Source organism: Plectropomus leopardus, chromosome 14 (assembly GCF_026936395.1).
Source record: "Plectropomus leopardus strain MGB_pleo_1.0 chromosome 14, ASM2693639v1, whole genome shotgun sequence".
Classification (NCBI taxonomy): domain Eukaryota; kingdom Metazoa; phylum Chordata; class Actinopteri; order Perciformes; family Serranidae; genus Plectropomus; species Plectropomus leopardus.
The window spans coordinates 18,099,584-18,127,354 of NC_142189.1; the positions used below are offsets into that span (position 1 = coordinate 18,099,584).

The window sequence follows — 27,771 nt, forward strand, 5'->3', positions numbered from 1 at the left end:
ATGTGACTCTCTTCCGTCGCATTTGAAGCGTCAGAGTGTGACTCTCCTCTCGTGCGACCAATCACGAGCCGGCTCTGGTCGAACGCTGATGACGCCACAGAAGCATGCGTGAGATCGGAGGATGTTGAGGTGAGCTTTACATACGAGTTTTCCCCAAAATAATAGCTCATTTATCGGTTATTTAACCAAGTTTTGCTCCGTTTTGTTAAATCTAACACCCGGTTAACGGTTTTGGTTTATGTTTAGCTTTTCTGCCTCATCACCGCAACGCTTCATGCCGTTTTTAAAACGTAAACAGCATGAACACAAAACGTACATGAAACAGAAATCATACATCACATCATGAGGTGTTATATAGCGAGCAAAGATTCATTGCTGAAGGAGCTTTTGTAGTTTTAAAATCTAGACTTAGTTTAACTCTTTGAAACCTGGATCGACATCAGTATTCTTGTGTCGCGTTAGGACGCCTTTCCTTTAGACTTTGGAAAGGTGAGCAAATTAGTGATTTCTTTGAAAACATGGCTGAAAACACAATGAGCAGCGTGTCTTTTTGCAAATTACAAGAAAGTAGGAAAGAAAAAGACTCGAAAATTAGTCTTAAAAAAAGGGAGAAAGGGGAGAAAATAGAAGATAATAATAAAAAAAGGGAAAATTTCCCAGATAACTACACTGTCCTTGTAATTTTTACAATTATAAGTATTATTAACTTTTATTTATTTATTTTTTTTACAAATTTTATTTTTTCCAACCTTTTTCTTTTGCTAAATTTTAAGTAAAAGTTTCAAAATGGCAATGTATTGTTTGAGTTCATTTTCAAATATTAAAAAGGAAGGTTTATGATTGAAAAAAATAGATGAATGAATATGATATTTTGCAAGTAGTAGAAAAAAAACCCAGACTGGGCACAAGATCAAAATAGATGGCATAAATCTGGAATCAGTTGAGTAAATAAACTGTCCACAACAATGTTTTTCTTTTTATATCTTTGTAGAAATACTTCGATTTGATAAAAACAATGATTCATCCTAAAAGTCACCTCTCTCTTTAACCTTGTTTGTAAAAATATATTTAGAGGGTATGCACATGATTTTCTTCCAGCCCAGGCCTGAATTTAGGTTATTCCAGTAGGAGACATCATTTGGAACAGAGATTTTTTTTTTTAACCCTTTTAAACCTGAGCATATTGGAAAGATTTCTTTAAAAAAAAGAAAAGAAACATGGGAAAAAGGTAGTGAGCAACTTAACAAGAACTGGCCCAAACATTTTCAAGAAATTAGTAAAAAAGTTCCAAGAATGTTACTTAAAAATTAGCATTTTCTTGTCTCCTTATACTAGTTATTTGCATTTTGTGTAACATGTCTTGCCAAGTTACTAATTGCTTTTAGAGAAATAAAACCAGTTTCCTCAGGTTTCAGAAAATTCAATGTTTGTGAAAGGCATCTGAATGCAGCTGTTAAAGGGTTTTTAAGGCAACATTTTTTTGTCATTTCAGGCTTCTCTCCAGAGTCTGTACATCTACACCAAATCAGAGAAACTTAAAAGCTGCTGCTGTGCACCGCAGCGTCTGCTCTGCTCTAACAACCACAGCTTGTTCTGGTTTTGCTGTGAACCTCATAATGGAACCTAAACTGTACCGTCCCCCTCCGGAGGTCCGGGGAATGACCTCTCTGGACAAAGATGCCTTCACACAAACCATCAGTGTCCCAGCTCTTCGTGTGCCCACCGGGGTCTTGAACAAAGTGGTAAAGAGCCTGAGAAAGGCGACCATCCAGCGCCCAGGGGTGCCCAGAGTGGTGCAGGATAAAGAGGAGAGTAGTGACTTTCGGTTAGTCCTGTTGGACCCCCACAGAGTGACCTCGCCGAGCTCCTTCAGTGCGGCTGAAGCCGAGGCTCTGAGGTCGTTCAGTGTCCCCGAGGACCTGCAGTACTATGAGCTGCGGCTCACCTACCACAACCTGAAGAGTGAGGAAGTGCTGGAGGCCGTGCTGCCTCAGGGTCAGGACGTGACCTCTGGGTTCAGCCGGGTGGGACACATCGCACACATGAACCTGAGAGAACACCAGCTGCCATATAAAAACCTCATAGGTGAGAGGCTCATGGTGCAAGAGTTCAGGACAGCAATTTTCTGATTAGTATGTAACATACAGGATTATAGTTTACCAAAGAAAATAGTTAGTAACCCATTTGCATTGCTAACTTTTTGGCTGCTTCTATTGTAGGTCAGGTCATCATGGACAAAAACCCCGGTGTTACCTGCGTGGTCAATAAGACCAACATGATCGACTCCACATACCGCAACTTCAAGATGGAGGTGCTGGCTGGAGAGGAAAACATGGTCGCCAAAGTAGGTTAAATCACAGACCTGCTAATATTTCAGTCAGTTGATCAGACTTTATTTGTATTTCACTTTTCATACAAACAGACTGTAACACAATTTGTTAAGTAATTCTCATATATAATAAGATCGCTGACTGATGGTTGATCTTTGTTCGTGCTGCAGGTGAAGGAAAATGGAGTGACGTATGAGTTTGATTTCTCCCGTGTGTACTGGAATCCCCGGCTGAGCACGGAGCACCAGCGCGTGGTGCAGCTTGTCAAACGTGGTGACACTGTGTTTGACGTGTTTGCTGGTGTTGGACCCTTTGCCGTCCCGGCCGCTCGCTTGGGTGCCAACGTCTTAGCCAATGATCTGAACCCAGAGTCCCACCGATGGCTGCAGCACAACTGCAAACTCAACAAGGTGGAGAAGAAAATCCGAACCTTTAACCTGGACGGCAGAGCGTTCATCCAGGGGCCAGTGAAGCAGGAGCTGCCTGCGCTGCTGACGGGAGACGCCAGCGTTCACGTGGTCATGAACCTGCCGGCCTTGGCTCTGGAGTTTCTGGATGCTTTCAGAGGCCTGTTGCACCAGGAGCTTTCCTGCGACGAGAATCTACCCACAGTGCACTGCTACGGCTTCTCTAAAGACGACGACCCTGAGACGGATGTGGTGGAGAGGGCGTCCCGCAGTGTCGGGTTCCCACTGAAGGACCGCTGCTCTGTGCATTTTGTGCGTAACGTAGCGCCCAACAAAGACATGATGTGTGTGAGTTTCAGGCTCCCTAAAGAGGTCCTCTTCAGCGACGATCAGGAACAGACAGGTGAGAGCTCACTCATAACACAGCACAGGTCCAGACCTTTGAGTCTGCCCACTCCACCGAGTTGACTGATTCATCTGGTGTCGTGACATGAGACAACGGTTTCTTGGGTAAAATAAAAATCGAACCAATCAGCACCACTGGCAAGAGTAACGCTGTTGTCAAGCTGTTGTTTAGCAGTGCACCAGAACCACCGAGAACTAATAACGACAATGATGAGCACATTACACAGATTAGACGCTGCTATCAGGGCTGTTTTAAATCAACATGCCCAACACTTCATTCACAAAAAACCCTGCAAAAAAGTATGTTGGCATGGCTACGCATCAGTTAAAATGATTTAAATTATGGGTATGTTTGCCTCTTGTAATTGGTGAGGGAAAATCAAATCCCCCTTCCCCACAGGAATCAGTTGGAGTGGACGCAGTGTCGGACTTAAGATACAAACAGAGTGTAAAGACTTAACAATATTGTCTGATATCGGGCAAGAATTGAGTAATAATTAGAAGGATACTCAGAGCACAGACCTCTGCCAAGGCCAAAGGCCTCGCATTGTTAACAAAAGAAAAAAATAAGGTTTGTATCCGCCCCGTGGTTCTTCCTTTGCCCATGCTTCACCTTTCAAATAGTATTTTGTCCATAACGCTGCTGACAAACCAAACTGAAAACATTACCTATTTGGTGAAGGACATAATAAATGAAACTACTTTTGGGAAAAAGAAACAAACATGTTCAAACATGAACATGGGTAATATGTTTAGTTGAGTGTTCAGAGCTCTTTGGAAACAGTTAATACGGAGAAACCTTCGCATCTCCTGTTTTCAGAGTGTGATAGGACGGTTCGTCTTACTACAGGACGCCTTTGACAGAAAAAAACAGAAATAAGTAATTTATCCAACAGGTAACTAGGCTGCTCAGGTCTAGGACATCCAATTTTAATTATTTTGGTTTGTTTCTTTTCTACTTAATTTTTGTGTATTTTACTATTTAAAAAGAGCTCAAAGTAAATTAATCGATTAAGTGCTACTATTTAAGTAACCAATTGTGTCAATTTTCAAGTAAAATGATCCGTTTCCAGCTTCTAAAGTGAGCGTCTTTAAATCTTGTACTAAAGTAAACTCAAGATCTTTTGGACTGTTTGACAAAACATGTTATTTAATATTTCACCATCAGCTTTGGGAAATCATGACTGCAATCTTTCAGCGTTTCAACAATTTACAATCGTGATAACAATAATGAAAATAATCTTTTGTTGCAGCCTTACTGTATTTACGAGGGCTGGATATCGATACTTGATACCTTGAAGGATTAAACCCAAGTAGTATCGCAAACTCTCTAGTCTAGAGATAAATGCATTCGATCTGTTTTGTACTCAGATTTAGAGAAAAAAATGACTATTGTGTGGTTTCGCTTGCAGTCAATAACTGCTGGCAATCTTCGGTTTAATGTGACGTGTGATTTACTGCAGCAGCTGAAACACATACAGTCTGTTCTGTGGTGAAGTCGAGGGCTGTGCATTTAACGGAGTTGTTTATACAGTTATTTATTTCGTATTTTGGTCATTTGAACGCTGTTTTAAATGTCTGTGTGTAAAACATTTGTTTGGGGAGGAATGGTGGAGGCATTTTACACAACTGAATGCTTCCGTTCACATGACGAATATCAGATGAAGTAGAACAAAAAGGGTATCATGTGATACCAAAAGAGTACTTCATTTGACAGTTTAAATACTCTATCCCTTTAAACACATCAATTATCTGCAAAGTGGCTTGATGAGGAGACAAAGACAAAACTGTCCACCTTCGATTGATGACCTGCGTTAATTCCCCGCCCTGCTTTGTACCGTCGCTGTCCTCAAAACAAACAGAAATACACTGAATATTTGTGACTGTTGCCATGATTAGATAATTATATGAGCTACAGAATATGAGGAGCATAATGCTCTTAACTAACGTAACTTTAAGGGTACCTGTATGTTTTATTGTGCTGCCAGATGGGCCATGGACTCTTTTCCTCCTTTGTGAACAATAAAGTTTTACACTATTCAAGTCTAAACAGATTGTGTTTATCCACAGAGCCGTCAGCAGAACCTGCTCCGAAGAGACAGAAGTGTGAAGAAGCCACAGATTCGACGTAATCACCTATCGACCCGCCACTATAAGGAACGCAAGGAAACATTTAAGTTAACGCTTTTTATTTTTTTTTAACAAACTGATTTTTACCGATGCTTTATTGAAAGTGTTGGTGAACTTCACAAGAAATCAGGATCCAACTTCAAAGACTTCCTTTTGTTCGCGCTAGAATGTATTAGAACTATTATTATTCAGAGCTTGACCAAACGTCTGAAGTTGTTTCCCTTTAAAATAAAATCTACGAATAATACAGTTTATCAGTGTTGCTTTTGATTTGTTTAAATATAAAATTATGAACAGAAAATATAAAAAGTCATATACACCCTAAACAAAAACCAGTCAGAGCACCGTCCACCAGAGCAGCGTTTACCTTCTCTGTCTGCTTTTGTAGTTCTGTCGGTCACATTATCACCTGGTGGCTGTTGTGCAGTTTGAGCTCTGGATGTTCTCAGAGGAACAGCCCACTGAAAGCATCCTGAATGGCTCGATGACACGCCAAAGCTGAGCTGTATCCTCCAGCTGTGTCCTGAGGCATGGCAGCCCGCACGTGGTTCAGATACCTGAGAACACACAGAGCGCTCTGGTCAGTAACAGCGGTGAGCTATTTAGTAAATAATGTGACTGACTGGCAGCCCGAGAGCCGCTTTCAGAAAGTAGTTCCTGTGAGTGTAACTTGAGTGTAAGTTTATTCTTCATTAAATCCACACTTGGAGTTATTTTTTCTGGCTCTCTGCAACCCTTTGGCCTTTTGATGAGATCAACGAAGACAGACGTACCCGTACACCAACACTGGAACACCTTGTGCCTAAAAGCCTCTCCAACATGGCTCTATTAAAGTATTATGGGTGTCTTTTATTTTTTAAGTGCTGACAGATGTATCCTGCCAAAGCCCCTTTTCAGGTTCTTAAGCAAAGCCAAAAGTCACTGTTTATTTTCACATTCGAGCACAGACAGAAAAACAGTCGAGCTGTTAATTTAGTCCCCACAGTGATAGATGTCCCTCCACTTATGCACTGTGTGTGTGTGTGTGGGGGGGGTTGACCTGCGTCCCCACCCACTCTAATCCTTCCTCTACTGTTTTGTCCCATCAAAGATCGGTCATCAGGACCAGCACACATGTTCTGTGCCACTTTCTCGTCACATCTCGACTACAAAGCTAAAAAAGCAAAGTCCTCCGGCGACTGAGACAACACGTAGCCTTGCCTGTCAATACCGTCTCCCTCCGCAACAACCCCCCACCCTGCAGAAATCAGAGTCCTGGCAGAGAGGGCTAAAGCCCTCACACGAGTCTGGCTTTGTGGCCCCTGTTCTTGTGAGCCAGGGGAAACTTCAAAGTGAAACGGGAATCAAGAGCACAGACAGCCCTCTGTGATTTCTGTGACCATTCAAGCTGCTTTACAGAGTAACCTAACACCTGTGGGGAGGCTCAGAGAGACTGGAGAGCTGAGACGTGTGTGTGTGTGTGTGTGTGTGTGTGTGTGTGTGTGTGTGTGTGTGTGTGTGTGTGTGTGTGTGTGTGTGTGTGTGTGTGTGTGTGTGTGTGTGTGTGTGTGTGTGTGTGTGTGTGTGTGTGTGTGTGTGTGTGTGTAAAAGGGAGACGAACAGGGAGGAAAAGGTGTTGGTGAAACTACATGCTGAAAAGATCATATTTTGCTTTCTGATTCTACGAGGTGCTTTGCCTGTAACACAATGAAGCAATGACGCCTAAACTGAAAACACATCTGCACATCTGTGGCATAAACGTCGAGTCAAATATTCATCAATCAAACATTCATGAATATCACACATCATGTCAATTTGTGGCGCTGCAACAATTAATAAATGAGTTCTCAACAAATAGTCGCCAAGTCATTTGACAAACAGTTTTAACACAAAAAAGTCAGGATTTTCTGATTCTAGCTTTTTAAATGTGAATATTTTCTGGTTTCTTTACTAAATATCTCTGGGTTGTGGACAAAACAAGACATCTGAGGATGTCATCTTGGGCTTTGGAAATCACTGATTACATTTTTTTCTGACATTTTATAGGAAAAAAAAACAACTACTTGAGTAATCGAGAAAATAAATGAGAGATTAATCAACAATTAAAATAAATGTTAGTTGCAGCCCTATCTGCATTTCACAACATTAACGAAAGTGAAAATTTATTTGCTTATCCGCTCTGTCATTTGGATCTTCTCCAAAATGTAATGGACTCTTCCTTGGCCTCTGCTACACCATTCCAACATGTCATGAAAATTGGGACAGTAGTATTTCCACAATCCTGCTGACAAATAAACCAGTAATATGTGTAGGTAAAAATGAACTGATTGTAACTTCAGGGAAAACAACAAACATTCAAATGTGAACATCAATGATGTTTATAGTAGAAGTCACAGAGCCAGCTGAGAGCTCTTGACGAAAACAGAATTACTCAGAAACCTTCACATCTACTGTTCTCTAAGTACGAGAGACTAGTACACTTTACAGCAGGCATGTCCAAAGTCTGGTCCGGGGGCCAATCATGGCCCACGGACAGTCTGCGGCTTCTCTTTCAAAATAAGAGGCTCTCGCCACATAATACTGGTTAATCAAGCAAGATCACTCTTTATAAACAAACTGTAAACAAGCAAACAAACAAAAATGTAACATGAAATCAACAAGTGAGGGCTGCAGCCCTCAGAAGCAGTGGAAAGTTGAATACTTTAAAATGGAAAATTAAACAGTTGCAATTGTCTTGTTTGTATGCAATTTTTTTTAAACAATAACCCATATGATGCGGGAAGCAGTTGACCCCAAATTTTTTTTCCATTAGCTAATCTGGTCCCCATTTGTAAAAGGTTAGACTGACTTTGTCTAAAAAATATATAAAAAATGATTAATCCTATAGATAACAGGGATGCTGAGTTCTTCAATATCCAATTTTCCACATCCCGTGAAGGGGTGAAGCTCCGCCCCCTCTGCTGGACCACCACGGGACCATATTTTGTTAAAAAATTGTAAAGTAGTTGACGGCGAGAGACAAGTATTATCTTTATGTTGTTTGAATTGTTTCATGAATTACACACATTTATCAACTTAGGTAGGTATTGTAAGGTAATTTTGTAAGTCAAGAAAGTCACAGGTTGTCATAAGACTTTTGCATTATAATGACAATATTAATATAATAATAATAATAATAATAATAATAATAATAATAATAATAATAATAATAATAATAATAATAATAATAATACGAAGTGCTTTGACAAACAAAGCAAAGGAGAAATGGGATACAGAAAACCAAACAGACCTATTAAACACAAGCAAGAAGAAACTAAGGTAGAATTAGGAAAAATTAAAACCATTGGACAAATTATGCAAGATGCATAATTTGTAAATAAAAAGAAATAGCCCAAATCATCGACAAAAGAAACCTTAAAAGCAATCAAAATACAGATAAAAGGAAATAAAATAGATAAAACATAAATCAAAATTATGAAATAAAAGAAACAAAAAGGAAATAAAAAAGACAACATCACTTAAAAGCAAATCTATAAAAATGGGTTTCGAGAAGTTATTTAAAAGATGTAGTTTTCAGAGATTTCACCCAAAAATAAACAGAGCTATGACATACTGCGACTTTCAAAAATCATCTTGTAAATTGACACACATCATATGTTTAATTCATGGCACATTTCAAACAAAATCAAAAAATGTTTTGCCTCTCGTTTACTACTGTCTTCCAAAATAAGTTCCCACAGGGGTCAAACAGAAGGGGAGGGAGTTAACCTCTCTCTAGATCAAACATTATCGATTAATCAAGAAAATAACTGACAGATTAATCAACAAAGGAAATAGTAAAGTTAGTTGAAGCCCCTATCAAACAGCCATGAATATCACACAGGATGACCTTGTTTTGTATCACAATAGACAATGAAAGTAAGAGGAAGAGCAGCACGAGATGCCAATCAGCAGCACATCTCGCACACAAAGGCCACTCATCACCCACTAGAGAAACAACACACAAGTTCAAAACAGGAGGCCCAGTGATTAATAATAACTTCATTAGGCCCAAGCTGCTGTAGCCTGTCCTTCAGAGCACTTGAGGGAGGTCTTCTCATATGGCTTCCTGCATCAGATGAGTGCTATCTATTGATTATATTGTACTGGGCCTTTTTAATGGTGAAAAAAGTGGGCTATTTACAGCCCGGCTAAGTCTGCTCTTCCTGCTAATCTAATCCCCAAGCTACTCATGTGGTCATTCCTTCCAAGAAAGCTGAGAGCTCTGTGTAACTTTATACCTGCCTGCCCCTAAGGAGAGAGAGAGAGAGCAAAAAGAGAACATGAAGGAGAGGAAGGAGGAGGGTGAGTGGAGGAGGGGGTGAGTAAAGAGAGGAGGGAGGATGTGAGGTGAAATCACCTTTGGGTATCATCATCACAAACCCTCTTCTCTTAAACCAACCCTGTCTGCCCTCTGCTCACCCCTAACACCCGGGGTTAGTTCAGTTCTGCTACATTAACTCAGCGGCCGAATCCGCATCTTCCTGTAAAGGCCAGACGCATACATGCACACACACCCGGCTGGCTGTAGAGGAAGCTAAAAGATAAACGCGACTCTTTTCACATGACTGTACTCGACAATGCTGAGACGTTAAGAGTGGTCTAACAACAGCTGAGACATGCAACAACATGATATGCATTAAAAGTGTGCAGCACGCTTGACTACAAAACCAAGAAAGCCTTTTTACACTGTCCTCACACACAAAATGAGACACGTCAGGCAGGCAGGCACGCATGCACACACACACGCGCGCACGCACGCACGCACACCCCCGCGCGCGCACGCACACACAATTTTTGCAAAATGTTTTTGAAAAAATTACTTTTTTTCTTGTGGCATTTTTTCTTCTTCTTTCACTACTACTTGTTTCATGTGTATATAGAGATATTTTTGTGCTGTTTTCTTGTTGGTTTGTTGGTTGCTTAATTTGTTTCGTTTTAATGCGTTATGTCAGTTTTTTGGTAAACAAGGGAGGACTTTGAAGCAGTTAAGGATTCCTTCCTCTCCAGCACTGAAATTACTTCTATTGTATATACTTTGTATTTTCTTATTATTGTAATTAAACCTAAATCTGGCGTTTGTTGGCTAGTTTTTGAGCAATTTTGTGTTTCACAGTCTGCATGTGTGAACATCTTGCTGTGTTTGAAAAACGTTTTGCACAAAATACACAGAGCATTGAATGCATTACCTTGGTTTGTTGCATGGCCGGTTTCAGCCATGCAACAAAATTTTGGTTAAATAGCCAATTTTCCTTGAATTTGCACTTTGTTCCATGTCATCTAGGGCAGTTTTCCCAACCTTTTACTGAAACGGACGCCTACTCTATCATTAACTAAAGTGACAACCCCTGCCTAAGTGACACACTTTCAGAAATTTCATATTAAGCATATTAATGTGAATCAATAACAGTACAGAACACAATAATGTAGGATGAGGCTGTTGAGCAAAGAGTGAGCGCTCTGTGAGAATAGCTTGTGTTCTGGTCTTCAACATGCTATTATCCTGTGCATTTATTTTTAAAGTTTATATCTTGATTAATATGATTAACTCTAATATTAACAATTTTATTTATTTTTCTTTATAGAAATGGATAAAATATGGAGAAAACGGCTTATATTCATTGAAAAAACTTTGCTTAAACTGCTTAAGATCAAGAAGGCTCTGTGACCCCAATGAAGCTTTGGCATCCCCTAGTGGGGGGCGGGACCCCCAGGTTGGGAACCAGTGGTCTTGGGTAGTGGTTCCCAACTGGTGGGTCATATTCCAAAAGTGGGCTGCAGGTCTATTCTGATTGGGCCACAAAGGACTTGTGAACGTGTTCAATTTTTTGGGAAAAAAAACCCCAAACACTGTTTTTGGTTCCACTATCCTGATCTTGTGACATTCTTGCCAGAGGCTTTCAGTAAATGATTATAAAAAAAGAAAAAAAAAAGATGCTACAAATTACTTTGAGATATTACAATGCAACATGAGAAAAAAAATGCATAAAATTCTACATCTCAAATCCTTACATTTTTAAGACATTTAAAAGATTCCTTAACCCTTTGAAACCTGAATCGACATCACTTTTCTTCTACTGCACTTTTTAGACTCCTTTCACAAGTATTTAAACCTTTGTAAGTGAATTGGTGACACTTATTTAGAAAACACTGGAAGAAGGCAATTAGCAACTTGGCAAGAAATGTCCCGCAAATCGCAAGAAATTAGTAGATTTAGGAAAACAGTTTTTTAAAAAGCTAGGGGGAAAAAAGAGAACTACATTTCAAATTATCATATTAATATATTTAAAATTATTTTTGTTCTAAAATAATTATAATTTTAAGAGGTTTTTTTTATCAAGTGATTTACCTTTTGTCTTTGTTTGATTGTTTTTGTTGTTGCTTTCCTGTTGTTTGTTTGTTTTTCTCTCTTTTTTGTGCTAATTATTAGGTAATTTTCTTTTACTTATTACAAATTTCCTCCTAATTTCTGGGACATGCCTGCTTAAGCTGCTCATTGCCTTCTTCCCATGTTTTTGAGAGAAATTACATCAATTTGCAGAGGTTTTAAAGGGATAAAGGCATTTTAATACCAAATAAGGCCTTATTTTCAGTTGAATGAATTTGATGCCTTTTAAAAAATTTTAAGGATCTGCGGGAACCCCGTACACCCCTCTGAAACAAACATGTCGAGACCCTTTTGACGCTACTGTTTCAGTATGCACTCACAATCTCCCGTTAACCCCCCCATCCCCTCTCTCTCTCTCCCTTTCTCTCTGAGGACTGGACTGCCTTTTGTTTGCAGGGCCCTGAAACCCAAGCCGTGTCGGCCGGTAACATCTTTCACTCTCCGGGCCCCACTGGAGCATTAGCTGCAACTCGATATGGGTCTTTTCAAAGCCTTGTATTATTGGGTAAATATGGGTCACTTTGGACTGGCCCATTATGTCGCTCGGGGGGAATGGGAAAGGACGAGTGCAGGTGATGAAGACAACTGAATGACACAGTATGACACAGTACGACAGTGTGCTTGTCAGACTGCAATTGCCACAAGGGAATATGACGGGGCTTTCCATTAGTATACACTCAAAGGACCGAGATATGCTTTGCCAAATTTTCTCAGATCCTCTCAGCATGAGTGTCGAATTTAGATTCTCAAAAGTATAACAGTAGATAAAGTGCTTGAATTATTTTTCATCCTCTACTCATACCATCTGCTGTTACCCCTTCATTTCAAAAAGCCATGTGCAGTTGGATCACAACTTTTCAGACCCAGCAGCATTTTTCCACTTGGGTCTGGAACTCTAAAATACCTGGGCAATGTCTCCTGCTAATGCTAATAACGGTCAGAGATTTTCCTGACGGGACCCCAAAAGTATTACCCACTCCAGCTGCCTGGAAAACACCACACAGGCCCATCTCTAATTCAGAGTGAAAAGATAAGTAGCGAAATGTTCCGGCGGGTTCTGCGTGATTTCCAGCTGAGAATGTGCGGCTCCTCTTTTTGTTTGGATCGAAGACACGGCTGCAGAACGGAGGGTGTTTGGGCTCTTCAGGGAAATAGCAGTGAGGTCAGGACTCTGGAGGGAAAACGGGCAATATCGGACGGAGGTGCAGGGTGCGTTGGGCCTCTTGTCTAGACTCCATGTGTTGACTGGAATTGGATTAAGACGAGCTGTGGAAGCTCGGGCTTGATGGAAAAGAAAAGAGGCCTGTAATGCTACAATGGCTACTTCAGAAAGCCGACACTTAATCAACATACAAACCACAGAGCAGACGCACGGGACAATGGAGCAATCTGAATCAGTCTTAAACAACGTTTACTGTAGAATTACTGTATGTGGTTTGGCTGCTTTCTTACATAGAGACTTAAAGGGATACTTTGCCAATTTTCAGCCAGCTTTGTATCATAACAATGTGGGTAGTATGTGTAAATGAACTGTGTAAACTTCCCTCCATCTTACCAGCGCCAAGATCTCCCTGCTTATCTCCTCACTCAAATCCGACTGGTGAAGCCAAGCACTCTTGCTTTTGCTCGAACTATAGCTTATACTTTAGCATTTTTTGTATGCCCACCACCATGGACACAAGGAGTATAGAAGCGAATCAAAAGAGAGCAGCTCCCCTCTCTCTCAAACTCAAACCAAACAGGAAAACTAGGCATCAGTCAAATAAAAACCAAGATTCTGTTATTGTGTTGCCTATTTTTTTTTTTGCTTAAAATGTCTTTAGAAACATATTTTAGAGAGCTGTTTGGCTTTAATAGGATAATTTGTGAAAAGGAAGTGGACGCCATACTGTTTCCTGCATTGTATAAACAAAGGCTGAAAAAAACAAGATCAAACAGTAAAACTGATCAGAACTGATCAAATCTGAAACAAGAATCCTTTATTGTGCTGCCCTTTTCTCACCTCAAATGTTCTCAGAAACATATTTTAGTGCAGCTACAAGAATTTGTGACCAGGAAGTGGTCGGCATACTGTTTCCAGTATTGCAAAAAAGGAGGTTGAAAAGAACTGAGATCAAACTATAAATATATATATATATGAGAGACCAAGATTCTGTAACCGCACTGTTAATTTCTCACCTAAAACGTTTTCAGAAGCATATTTTACTGCACTGTTTGCAATATGAAAATTTGTAAACAGAAAGAGCATTTATTGGTCCGGTGCGGAGCAGTGCATTTTGGTAGTTGTAGGTTTTTTTTACCTCTTAGGCAAAAGTGAATGCTACAGCCCTTTTTCTGTTTTCTGAAATGTATTTCTACTGCACGGATAGCCCAGTTTTATATTTAAAAAAAAACAAAAAAAACAAGCACCATCTTTCCAGCAGTGAAATACTTCCTTCATGCTTCAAGCTGAAGCGGCTCCTTCAACAGAAAATGAATTGGATTTTCTGAGAGAATCCATTAATTCTGAACTCCTGCTACTTTTATATTTTCCTTCAAAGCACTGACCTGAGACCTGGTCTCAGCTTGGCACCTGCCTGCTCTCACCCTCACTGATCCAGGATCAGTACTTGTATTTACTTCACAAAAGATGAGAGGCTTTTTGAATTCTGCTTGTCATCAGCATGATTCATTACCCAAACAGGGTACGCTGACTTTCAGGCAGTTGGAGAAGTAAACTCTGTTTAATCAACACTGAGAGGAAAAATGACATCTGCAAAGATAAATCAATGAAACCTACCCTACCTGAGACAGCCCCAAGGACTGAAGCCTCATTAACTATGTTTATTAAACCAAGGAGCTTAGACGGGTGTGTTGAGTGCACAAAGAGGGCAACTGACAAGCACAGGGCAGGCTATATCTGAACAGAGGCTGCCCCAAACTTCTGAAAGGCCAGTCATGAGGCTGCTGGACGGCAGTGCGAATGTCCGGAAGTCTTCCTTTAGCGCTCTGCTCAGGCAGCGGTTGAGGATTCCTGGCCTGGAAATGATGGGGGCTGAAGGAGGGGGAGTAGAAGCAGAGCCACACACCTGCCAGATGATTTGTCATTATAGAGGGGTCAGCACTCAGCTGTCACCCCCTAATCACCCATCCTACCCCTTAAGTCAACCCCCCTTTACCCCCCAAACTCCACTCCAGTCCTCCAAAAACACCCCCTGCATTCCTCAGGCGGCTCCAGTTTCACTCACAGCACTGCCGCCCCATCTGCCCCTCCTTCCTACACTCTATCCTGAGAGAAAATGTACCCCTGTGAGAGACACGACACACTGAGCGCATTGTGTGGATGTGCGATGTGTGCTTATGCCCCCATGTGTGTGTCTATACAATTCACGCGTGTGAATACATGTTTTTTTAAGGGCAGAGCTGTTTGTATCGATACCGATGGCAAACTGATGGAGCAGAATTCTGGAGAACGTGTGAATTGGTCCAGGCTGCGGTCCAGAAACAAAAAACCCCCGCAGACAAGCCAAACACAGAGGACTCTCACAGGTATACTATATCTGTCAACAGCGGTCTTTCATCACTGTGGGTCATAGGTCACACTCTTTTCCACTGAATGCAGCTTCCTCTGGGACATGGGAGTGTGTGAGACAGATCCTCAGCCATTAGCCAACCCACTGTCCACCAGATTATCTCAAGTTGTACTATCTGAGTGTGTCTGAGGGGGGCGGTTACGTCATATCCTCACGAGCCCCTTATCCATTTATCGTGTGTCTTATCATCACCACCGACAGAATGAGTCTTTGCATCCCAAAAGAGGAGCAGGAGGTGGGTAGCACTAACACTTAGTTAAGGGGAGAACATGTTTAGAGTGTTAACAGAAGCTTTGGGTGACACTTGACATTAACACTTATAGAAATACATGTGAAGTGACTGACAAGCTGTCTTCAAGAGCTTGTTGGTGTCAGCGATAAAGACAAAGCGGTGCACTTGTTTTGTAAAAGACAGTGTTGTAGAGGTGCCACGATAAAGGCCCATTGTGCCCAAACTTCACTTCCTGGTCCAAGCATCACCTGTCACTACTCATCCACAGCTCTCTTTTGTGTGTCGGCCCTGCACCTCCTCTTTTTGACCTGATGGGGGCAGTAAAGGCTGGCAGACAGGCTGGATCACTGGCCTCACACCTAACCGCAGGCTTGGAGAGGCATCACACAGCCCGCTAGCCACTTGATACAGACAGCATCGTTCTTTTGCCTCCTGAGCTGCCACTTGATAACTCTGCCCCCTGGAGAGCATAGAGGAAGGAGGAGGAGGAGGAGGAGTAGGAAGGGGGGTCAAACCAGACTGGAGAGGGAGGATAATGACATGACATCAGTGTCATCGTTAACCAAATGGGGCCGTAAACAATGGAAGGACATATGCTGTTCAGTGAATGGCTGCTAGCACAAGGCACACCCATACATCCACAGCAAAGGAGCCCTGACAGTTAGATGTAACATTGTGGGAACAGAGCTCCGATACAGAGAGGGAGAATAGAGTCGTCCCACGGGAATGGGTCGCCTCCACAGGTATCAGTTACAGAAGCACCTCGAGGAGAGGCAAAGAGGATTTCAATTAAGGAGAAAGATGGAAAGAGAGCACAGAGGGAAAACAAAAAGGGAAAGGTGCAGCAGGGGGAGGGTGATAATTCATATAGTCGAGAGGTACCTCCTGCCATGAGGTGTGCGTGGCAAGCCGAGCAGCCCAGCCCCACATGACGGGAGTTTGTTTTCTTTCTGCAGCTCTTAAGAGGGGAAAATGAGCCTGCTAATCCCCCTGTACATTGCCAGGCCCTTTGCCCCAGGGGTGAAGAGCAGGGGAGAGGCACAGGTCTGATGGTGTTTGTGTGAAAAATACACACTAACTGTGAGGGCGTGTGCACAGAGCTATGAGCACCATCAAAATCAAAGCATGCAACCTTAGAACACATGCAGCCGCTTCCCAAACCGCTACACAGATCAGTGTTTTAAAATAGTCAGGAGGCATCACCTCACCCTCCTCTGGGTGTTGACCCTGTCGCCTCTAGGCTGTGACACAAATAAACCTGAAGGCAACAGACGCTGTTATACTCGGAGTTCCCTGTCCGCCGGTGTCTCCTTCGCTGGCCTGGTTTGGCCTGGCCTCAGTTCATCTTGGGAGGAGACCGCTTGTCTGTCTGGCACACAGCCCACAGAAGGAAAACAATAACACTAAAAGCAGACCTCTTCCAGATGACCAGAATACACACAAGACAAATGTTTCTCCCGCTCTGTCATTCTGAAATGCTCCCTCTGTTTCCGCCCCGCTCTTTGGGTCAGAAATGACTCACCCACGAGTAAAAAGCCTCCAGTCAACTACAGCGCGTGCTTATTTTGACTCATACTTCAAGAGAAGATCAATATTTGCACAGATCTATGGGAGGGAAAACAATAGTGATGTGGCCTCCACCAGCTCTGTCTGTTAATGGTCTGTTTACTGAGACAGACGGGATAATGGGCTGGGTGGGGGCTGGTGCAGAGTTGGCCGGTGCCCACGCTCCACTCTGTTTCTGATCAAGTTAGTAACGAAGCACCTACAGTACAAGAAGCTCAAAGCAACGCGATGGCTATATGCTGCGAATGAAGACGGGGCATTGTGTTGACACAGACACGTTTGCAAGTCAAATAGCCAGACTTGAACCTCCACACTTTTACAATACCTGCACTCTCTTTTGGTTATGCAAATTTTAAAATCTGAGAGTCCCACGGCTGCAGAAAAGCTCTCAGATCCAAGCTATCTGACAGTGATACTCAATTTACAGATCATGGGCCAAATCTGGACCCAGATGACCCCCCTAACCATTTTCTAATTTTCTATAAAAATTCACACTGGGAATTGTTTTTGTACTTTTAGTATACATAAGGTGCCAGCTTGTTTATTTAAAAAAAGTGCCAGTGGAGGATCCTCTGACTCCCCTAGCTAAGTGGTCTTAACTAAGCCCCTAATGTTTTAAAATCCCAGCAATGTCCTAAAATCCTTGAAACATCATAAAATCCTAGGAGTGTCCTAAAATCCTAGCAACCTCCTAAAATCCCAGAAACTTCCTAAAATCCCAGAAATGTCCTAAAATCCTAAAAACATCCTGTAATACCAGAAACTTCCCAAAATCAAGAGAAAATAATGTCCAAAAATCCTATAAATGTTCAAAAATCCAAAAAATGTCCTAAAGTCCTATGAATGCCCTTAAGTCCTAGAAACATCCCTAAAATCCTAGAAATGTCAGAAAATCCTAGAAATGTCCTTAAATACTTTTAATGTCGTAAAATTTTTTAGAAACGTTCTAAAATCTGAGAAAGATCCTAAAATCCTAGAAACATGTATGAGGATGCTGCAACTGGCCCCCGGCCTCCTGTCATTTTGCAAAAGTGTCCCATGAGCAAAGCAAGCCGAGTATTTCTGCTATATGGAAACACTTAAATGGTCAGAGAAGCATTGAAGTCTATAGTCTCTGGATCTAGTAACACAAGACAGTGGCACGCGCAATGAGTGTGTAGTGTGGAAGAAAGGAGGATATCAGATATCTGAGAAACCAAGTTCAGCTTTAGGTCTTGGTTATGGTGGCAACCCCAAAGTATTTGAGGGAAAGCCCTGCTGTTATGCAAGAGCCAAACAAACAATTTTTTCCCATAAATGGTTCTGTTTGGCAACGTCACAGAATATTTTAATTGGCCGAATGAGAGAAAAATACGAGCCTTGAGACATTATCTAATAGTAGTAAAAGTAGATCAAAGCGTGCTGCACTTGAGGGAGTTCATCTGAGGTCATGCTAACCGGCGCCTCAGTCTCCAGCTCATAACTTAAGCATCAAAGCTGTGTTTGTGTGAGGGAGAGAGAGTGCATGACTATTCGAGGCCAAGAATACGAGGCCCTGCTCTCTAAGGTGCCATCACTCTGCTCCTGTCAGTCTCAGCACTCTGACGTCCCAGTGCTGCACCTCAGCTCCCCCGTGGTCAGTGACCTCTGACCCCATCCCCCTGGCCTCTCCAGGCCCATCAGATAGACGTGTACCCTGCAGCGATCAGAGAACCTGGGCTACGTGGAAAAGCTATTCATGGCTCTTTAGCACTTTAGCACTTGAGGATTTGTGGAAATAATATTCAACAGGTTAGGGTTGATGTCCTGAAAAAAACTGGGTATTTTAGGTTCAACCATGGATCTTCAGGACTCTGACTCTGACAAATTTGAGATGAGATGGATTGTCTTTGCTTTCACAACAGCTAAACGGATACTATTGAGACACTGGAGAAAAAACCTACTCCCATATTAAAAATGCACAACTAAAATGTCTGCTTATGAGAGGGTGACATACTCTCTTTTGAACAAACTCGATCATTACATGTTTATATGGGGCCTTTTCACCGGCTGGCTACATGCAACTTAGGGGTCAAAGCAATAATCTAATGCAACCGAAAGATGGCTGGGTTTAACTTTGGAGATGATGTCAGTGTGTCACTATTATTTTGTTTTGTTTCTTTACATGTTTTTGTTCCTGATTATTATTATTATTATTATTATTATTATTATTATTATTATTATTATTATGAAACCTATTTGTGATGGATCTTGATATGTTGTTGTTTAAACTTTCGATAAAAACAAAAATGTGCATTACAACAACAAAAAAATCATCTGGGGTAGCTGCACACTGAGTGAAAAAGAAGAATATCACGGCTGACTTGCACTTTCATCACAGAGTCAGAGGGGAAAGCAGGGGAAGGAAAGAATGATTTGTATGCAATTTAAACCTCATATAGTCCAATTTAGCGATGGCAGAAATGGATTCAAGAGCACTCTATGGACCATGTTTAGTGGTCCTGCGTACTCCCAGAGCCAAATCCTGGGTCGCTGGTAGTGCTCTTGGCCAGCTAGGCCAGAGCTGGAAAAGATGGGAGAGCTCAGACCTGGAGTCAGGCCAACAAGGCAGGGAGAGGCTAGCAAAGCCGGCTGCCAGGAACTGAGGGCTGTGATGGCACCACTGACTGTTCTGGATATCTCCCTCCCACCAAAGCACTTAACATGCAGTATAAGCCAACACACAAACAAACAAACAAACGGATACACACAGCATTCACATAAACACGCAGACGCCAGGGGATGCTTTGAAAGCTGAAGAACACAGGCAGGAGGAGAGCATCACTCAGAGACCCATTAACCCCTGGCTCCCAACCAGAACAGTGAGCAGGCGTCCTTTAAGTACACGTTAAACATAGCTAGTCTATGGATGTGTGCACAAGTGATTTATGTACTTCTGTGTGCCCGTGTGTGTACATATGTCCATAAAAAGAGTCACTTTCAATGAGGACTCGAGGGCAGCTTTGAGGGGATGAAAACGATTGGTTGTCCTCTGTTTATGATTGAAGGTCACAGAAAACTACCCGTGGCCATTTAACCCCTCAGCTAGTCCCAAGTTGTCTGTTTTGGTGAGAGAAAGTGCTCTGAGGACTACTTCCTTGTGCGGAGAAGTGTATCCCCAGGAGACCAGCTCCAGACTAAACACTCTGCTCATTCAGCTGCTCCCCTTCACCCCACCGACAAGAGACGGATGCTTGACAAGCGCTCCCAACAGAAAACCTCACTTTTTCCACCAATTATAGAAAGCAATGCAGAGTAGGGCGGGGGGAGGAGGCAAAACTTCATGATATTATACACACTGGCATTTGGCGAAGCGCATTGAGCAACCTCTGTCAGAGAGAGATGGGCTAATTTCAGGGCAACCTGTGCCAACACAAACAACTGTTCTGGCTAGCTCTCATTGTCAGCACTTGAGGTTTGAGTCGAATTTTTCAACGCTCCGCAGCCAATTTCTCTTTCCCCTATTTTTTCCCCCCATATGATTTGTCCTTGTCCAAGATCCCAGTCAGTCTTTCATCGCCTACGCAGTCGGAGCTTCAAACTCGGACCCAGATGCTCATCTACACACAAAAATAAAAATTGCAGATTGAGCGTGTGCACAGAAACTGACTTATTTTAGCTGAAATGCAGGCATGGCTTCATTTGGTGTATTCTAATGTATCCAAGTGCCTCCATTCGGGTTATATCCATCAGCAGGCATGGGGTCGGCGCAAGAAGGCGGGAGTTAAAACAGCTACCGCTCCAGTCTTTGGCTGCTGTGTGCTGGGATTCATATCACAGCCATGTCAACGTAAACATCATATGTTTCCGTTTGTGTGTCCAAAGCAGTATTTACTTCTACTTTGATTTTGTTTATTAGAGGCTTTTACTGTTCAGCATAAAAGCAAGGAGCCATGGCAGGACATTTGGAGAGCGAGCTGTAAGGTTTCATCCGTAGTCAACTCATAATTCTCACGACTCACGCATGGTTCTGGGTATGTGCCAGTCAACAAGATCGACAGCCGTTATAGAAGCCACGCACAGTAAGGGTCCTATCCTCTGTGGCAAATCATACGCACCTATGCACATCAGGGGAGGAGCGTTTGGGTATGTATGTGAGTGTGTGTGAAGGGGGGTAGATGTTGAAGCTGAATGAGCACTTTCGGAGGCCCCTGTTGCCTGAACATGCAGCCTCTCCTCTGCTTCAGTATTGAGGCAGCTGTCTTTAATATAAGCGCTCAGCTCAGCCCATATTTATTCAGGTACAGCTGACAGAGAGGGAGAGACAGTGAAAGAGGCGTGGCCCTTCTTTTTCCTGGCAGCCGTGCAGCACTCCTGCGGTTTTTTGGGGGCAAAGGGACAAGGCGAAAAAGACACAGACACTGAGACAGAGGGAGAAAGAGAGCGGCGTAGAAGAAAAGAGTCGAAATAAAAAAGCACCAGTCAGTTCTGTGTTGACTGGACATCCTGTGCAAGAGACTGGCCCCAGGGGCCCCGGGGCCACCAGGGAGGGGGTGTGTGAGCTCGACTCTTCAGTCTCACTTGAGATGGCCGAGTCCAAGACAAATCACCAGTGGTGCTGCTGTCAACGTGGGTCTTGACCAAGACAAACAGCCGTGTTTTAAAATAAGTACCTGCCCCCTCACAGCCCCTTTCACCTCATCCACGCTCAGGCACATCCCATATCTTCTCACACGTTTGAGCATATTCCCTTCACAGGTCATAGGATTGGAGCTGGAGTCCAACGCTCTACACAGGGGACTCACTTTTCACCCTCTCAACGCTGTCTGCATTCTCTCTCCTCTGCACACACACACACACACACACACACACACACACTCACACTTGTGAAGTTCTCCCACATCACACACAACTTCCATTGTGGCCAAAACGCTGGGACTGCAATAACAGGGGTGAGTGTGAGTGTGTATGACACAAATGTGTAGCCAGTTTAAGGGACACCGTCTGTGTGCATGTGTGTGTGCAAGCCTGATCATCTATGTATATCTTAGCTTGCATGCACAAAACCTCAAACTTCGCTGAATCACAAACTGCCAACTGCGCAGAAGTGTCAGCACTATTCCTTGCTTTTACTTAACAGCACATTGCATCTTGGGAGTTGTGGTTTGTCTAAATGGGCCTGTCTGTGTCGCTGCCTGCGGCCCGCACCAATGGGACTGGTGTTCCTCACTGAACTGAACCTCATTTATCTCCATGGCAGAGCCCTTCCTCTCCAGCATCGGTCCTCCTGGACCCCTGAACTGCTGACACCGGGCCGCCCCCACCCCCACCCTCCTCCTCTTCCTCCCTCCTCTGAGCTCCAGCATGCGGCAAAAATTGTGAGATGTGTTTCATCTGCATATTGATCAGCCTGGCCAAAAGAAGTAGGACCTCAGCACTTCGCTGAATACATAATGTAAATAAGGACCAGTTATTCTGCTTAAACTCTCCCACAATCCTGTAAGGAAAACGTTTCACCTTAAGTCTGTGATTTTCCAGGTAATTAGGTAAATGTGATTGTGCAAACAAAAGTCAATAGCAACTTTTATCGAAAGAATAAAGAAGACGAAACTAGAAAACTCCTATCCTAAACATGCTGACATTATGTACAAACCCGCACATCTCAGCCAAATGAAGGTTACTGTGCGGGTAAAGCAGCGCTGAAAGTCAATGAGCTCGCCCAAAGAATATGACCCCGCTTTGCTCCTGTCACCCAATAAAAGCCGGCCGCTCTCAGTGTGTGGGCAGGCTTTAGTGCCAGCCAGTTGCAGTGCAGATGGCTGGGCGCTGGGCTGTCTGATGGATAGCTTACATTCAGCTAGGACTGGACCAATGGCGTCGTGGATTGATTGGCCCAAAGGGGCCGTCGGGGAAAGCACTTCCTGTGTGTGTTAATGGACGCTCCTACAGAGGCACTGTGGCGGCTTGTGGCAGGGCGATAGTTGTTACTCCCTCTCTCTCTACCAGCCCTCCTCCTCCTCCTCCTCCTCATTTGCTTTCACTCTCCCAGTTAATCAGAGGAGAGTCAAGTGAGACGAGCCAGGCTTTCCAAGCAGGCCGACTCTCTGGCAGCTCTGTGACGATGTACACTACACCACTGTAGCTATGTTGAGAATTACAAAACTACACGATTCAAGTTTAATCACTAACAATTTATTTTACCCGTCTCATAGTTTCCTATAATTTCCTAGAAAGGAAATGTAAATTGATAAGGGGGTCCCTGGAAAGAACTTTTTAATTCGGGATCAATTACATGGAAAGTTGAGTTGGTATATATTAAATGAATTAATCAAAATTACTGCTATTTAAGTTAGTGCCAGCAGATCAGATGAGCTTTTTCTCAGTATTTACTTAGGTTTAAATGAAGCGGCTCTTTCAAGGAAATTTCACTGGAAATCAAAAGCTGCTTAGAAACTGGACACAGCTATGGGATGATATGAAAAACACTCACAGTAATATGATCGTGGTGAATTTTTATCGAGATAATCATAGATATTGTGTCCAGCAGCACCAAAAGATATTGCTAGGCAACCATAAACTAAAACTGCCAAAAAAAACCCAGCTCAACGCACAAACCTCAAAACAAAGGAAAAGATCATCATAAGCATTTCGTAGCGAGAGATATGATGCCATTTGAAATGGTTTCAAAGCCTGACTTTTTTAGAGTTCGTTTTACACTATGTTTGTCCTATAAAGCACAATTTTTTTTCTTTTTTAGAAAAATTTAAATGATTCAAGTTTGTTTTATGGCAATTTTATGCGTTTTAAGCATTCTTTGATGATTATCATAATAATAGCGTGAATAACACTTATTTTGGACAGGATAATTGAGATATTAAATTTTTTATATTGTCCCATGCCTAGACACAACTAATTAATCTCAACAGTACCAGCACTTTGTTGCTGTTTTTCCTGTAGCCTACTTGGCACTAAATCACATAGTTCTTTCCAGAAATTTCCTAAGAACATATGGCGAAATTATGAAAGTATTATTAGTTATTCTTCTTTGATTCAATTAGACAACTGTGCTCTACAAGTGAAACTTAAACTCATAGTTTATGTAAAGCATGAAGGATGGGAAAATGCCCCCATCCCTGGCTGTGGCAGATGCGTGAGTGTGTAAGTGTGTACCCGAATCTGCTCAGCTGCTCCAGTTCTGGCACTGGGGGTCCATAGGTTTCAACTTGAAGAGGCTTGTAGTGGTACAGAACTTCCTCTATCTTTGGAGCAGGCTGAAGAGACACCGTCTGACGCTGAAAAAACACAACAACAACAACAACAGAGAGACAGCATTCAGCAGAGGACAATATTCTCCATTGTCTCAGTTTAGTTTTCAGTGTAACCCTGGAAACTACAGTTATGGCACAATCAGGATGACAGAAACAGAAAAAACAATTTGGAAAAGGCTTAATGTCAATCAAACAGCAACACTATCAACCACCAGTTCTTGACTGACTGGTTTGACAATAAGAGTTTAGTCTGACAACATGTTCGCTCTCCCCAGGCACTGCTGGTTCACTGAAGGAACTAAATGAGACAATGACTGAGCATGTTCTTAGCAAACAAAACACTGTTGGCAACTTAACAACTATTCCTGATGGAAATCTGATAAAGGAGAACCAAACACTGTGCAGGAGAACTACGTATCAATACTGCATGTTGATATGGTCACAGTCGTATTTTAATGACATCAGTGCCGTCCCATTATTGTCTCAATTTAGCCTCGGAAAAAATGGTTGTTCACAAACATATTTAGTCATAGATTTTGTTAACAAAAGTAACACTGGTCTCCCACAGTCATAAGACCTGCAGTGTCAAGCACTGGAAACTGTAGTGTGCTTTACAGAAACCCCTTCGATCCATAAGTACTCAAAGCTGAGATTTCAGTCATGCTACTCCAGTTCCTAACGCTGCTGACCGTGGTGATGGAGCGAGAAACATGATACTTCTTTAGGACAGTGTAGAATTGTTCGATTTGGGGCTCTGCCATCAAAGGGGAATTTCCACACAGCGTCAGACCACTTTGTTTTCTCCAGCATTAAAGTAATGAGACTCAGAAGACGCGCCAGACTCATGAAACAAACCTGGAATTAAAAAGATGATGTCTAAACAAACAGTGACTATTTTAGAGAGGAGCAGAGGAACTCAGAGACAAAGGGAAGATAAAAAAAAAAGATAAGAGAGAAAGCAAAGAAAAGAGTAGTGGGGGAGTATAAACAACAGAACACAGAGGGGAGCTGATGAAAACCAAACTAAACGAGTAACATGTGCCCCGCGGCCTCAGTCTGCCTGCCCTCACACATGCTTTGGCCCATAGGCGCGCACACAAGGGGAAATCAAGCAACCAAAGCTGAGCTGGAAGTTACAAAAGCACTGAGTGATGAGCACTGAGACAGCAAAAGATGCAGGGTTTCTGAGCCAAACACTACATGGTGGTAACTGTTCTATCCAGGCCAGCGAGTAGGATAGTTAGACAAAAACTACACAAAGACAACTTAGACTCTTATAATGTGGTGCATCAGCAATATGTATCATTAAAGCGATCCAGGCAGGGTCTGAAATTAACAGCCACCAAGTGCCAAATGGGGGTAGATTTTCCATCTGGCAAATAAATCCAGGAAGGCAACTGACTTGAAAAGTACATTTAACTGAATGCAGGCAGCATTGTAAACAACATTTTGTTCCTGTAAGGCGCATTTCCAATGCAAATTATATACTAACTTTGGATATTGTTGTAAATGATTCTAAATTTCCCTCCTTAAATGGTACATGATAATACTCAATGATCATCATGATTATAATGCATTGCTTTATATAAGGGCTTCTCAAAACACAAATTAATTAAGGTATTTGTCCTTCCAGGCTGGACAGAGTGCCAAGTATGTGACCCTCGCCATGGTGCACAGCCCCTGTTCCACCATCAGGTATTTTGTTTATATTCAAAATTTGCTCTAGCCTCTCCTTTACGTTTGTATTCAACATAATAGCTTATTATCTTGATGATATGTATTGAAATGAATATATATGTGACACAAAAGGGACATTTTTTAATTTGATAAGGACGTGCTTGTTAGGAGCCTATGGCCTATGGCCCATATCTACATGTCCTGTTTTTAAACACTATTTAAATGCTTTATATTGTTGGATTTTTCCTTTAAAACACAAACACTACTAGACACACGCTTCTCTATGGTTTTCATTCAACCTTTAACCCCAAGGTGCCAGTGATTCCCTGTCCTGTCCCATCCATTCATCCAACACAGTGGAGCCCCACCACAGACTAATGAAACCCAGACCGACCAACCCAAGACCAGTCACTCTCCCTCATTTTCGCACTTCTTCAGTCTCTCCATCCATCTTCCTTCAGACTTTCAGCACTGTTTAACTCCCCTACTGCGCCAATCAAAGAGACGCAGTGGGACGAAGGGGCGGAGGGAGAGGAGGAAGAAGAAAAGTTTACAATGTTGGAACGGTAGAGAAAGAAAGAGGCAAATTGGGAGTTGCAGATAGCTATAGGGCAGTAAATCAAATTTTTGAGCGACAGACAGAACCGAGCCAACCCTCAGTCTGGAGAAATTTCTGTTGCATTCCTCTGCAAGGGCACCTTGAAAACTGGCAGAGACAAATCATTGCGAACAAACACAGCATGCATACACAAGATCAGGCTTTGCTCTTCTGAATATATTCACAAAAATACAAAATAATGATTTGTGGTACTTCTGGTCTCCTTTGAAGCAAGACTGTTCACCTATCATCATCTCAGACAGGCACTGTCCTCTACCCTGACTAATATAACTGCTGAAACTTCGAAGCACGCATTCATCATGTCCTATTAAAAGCTCGTGTGAATTACGGCATCTGAATGTTGTTTTCTGAATGCTTCGGTGAAAGAAAGCAACAGAAGGGGAGAGAGAGGGGACTCCAGCCAGGCCCAGCAGAGCAGAAATGGCTAAGGGACCAGGGGCCACTGGAACAACACGGCTGAAAGAGCCAACACAAACATCTGCTTTCTGCATCACGGAGGCCCATCTTACTACCTACACAACATTATGTGTGCCCTCTTGATGCTTTCAAGTTTGTGTATAACTTGGTTTTAAGCCTCTTATAATACCCCTGTGACACTAAAATGAAACTCTGGGGGTCATCAATCTTAATAAAACCGCAGGGGGGGATGATTTAAGGAAATCACCATCGCGCCAGAGGGATTAGTCCTGCTTCTCCTGGTCTTGTGATCCTCCTACGTCCTAACCTCAGGTCCAGATAGAGTTAAAGCGATCTAGCAATACCAGCTTCAGTTACTAAGAATCGTTTTATAAGGTCAAGAAAAGCCGTCACCAGTGCCTGTCCTCATGTTGGCAGAGGGGACAGGTGTGCTGGCTTGGAGAACTGTTAAGCACTCTACATCTCTGGGGGGGTTGAATTCAGCTCGTGATGTTCTGTCACATTACTCTTTCTTAACTCTGCTGTCCATCTTAACAGTGCCATCTGGGAAAGCAACAGGTTTAACCCCTTGGACAGAGTGATAAGGCAGACATTTATGTGACTTTTACGAGACAGAGGTCTTATAAAAGTCACATTATTTTGAAGGTATGAGAGGTTAAAGTCTACATTAAAAACAAGAGATGGATGGTGTCAGAGGTGCTCGTATTTAGAAAAAATAAAAAATAAAGACAGGTTGGATTTTTTTAATCACTTCTTAAAGGGACAGTTCACCCCAAAATGCAAA

General features: G+C 42.5%; 2 protein-coding genes across 2 annotated transcripts in view; one reads left to right on the forward strand and one right to left on the reverse strand.

Annotated features, from left to right (window-relative positions):
• The first annotated feature begins 3 nt into the window (after nt 1–3).
• trmt5 (tRNA methyltransferase 5) lies at nt 4–5,521 on the forward strand. Its single transcript, XM_042501249.2, has 5 exons — nt 4–129; nt 1,493–2,085; nt 2,220–2,344; nt 2,501–3,140; nt 5,213–5,521. The coding sequence occupies exons 1-5, from the start codon at nt 122–124 to the stop codon at nt 5,272–5,274; spliced, it is 1,428 nt and encodes a 475-aa protein (XP_042357183.2). The 5' UTR covers nt 4–121; the 3' UTR covers nt 5,275–5,521.
• mnat1 (MNAT1 component of CDK activating kinase) overlaps nt 5,315–27,771 on the reverse strand; it is a 45,954-nt gene continuing 23,497 nt past the window's right edge. Inside the window, exons 7-8 of the mRNA XM_042501250.2 lie at nt 24,177–24,298; nt 5,315–5,829 (exon numbers count right to left, since the gene is read on the reverse strand). Of these exons, the coding sequence (XP_042357184.1) occupies nt 5,718–5,829; nt 24,177–24,298 (234 nt within the window). The 3' untranslated portion in view covers nt 5,315–5,717. The remainder of the gene's footprint in view (nt 5,830–24,176; nt 24,299–27,771) is intronic.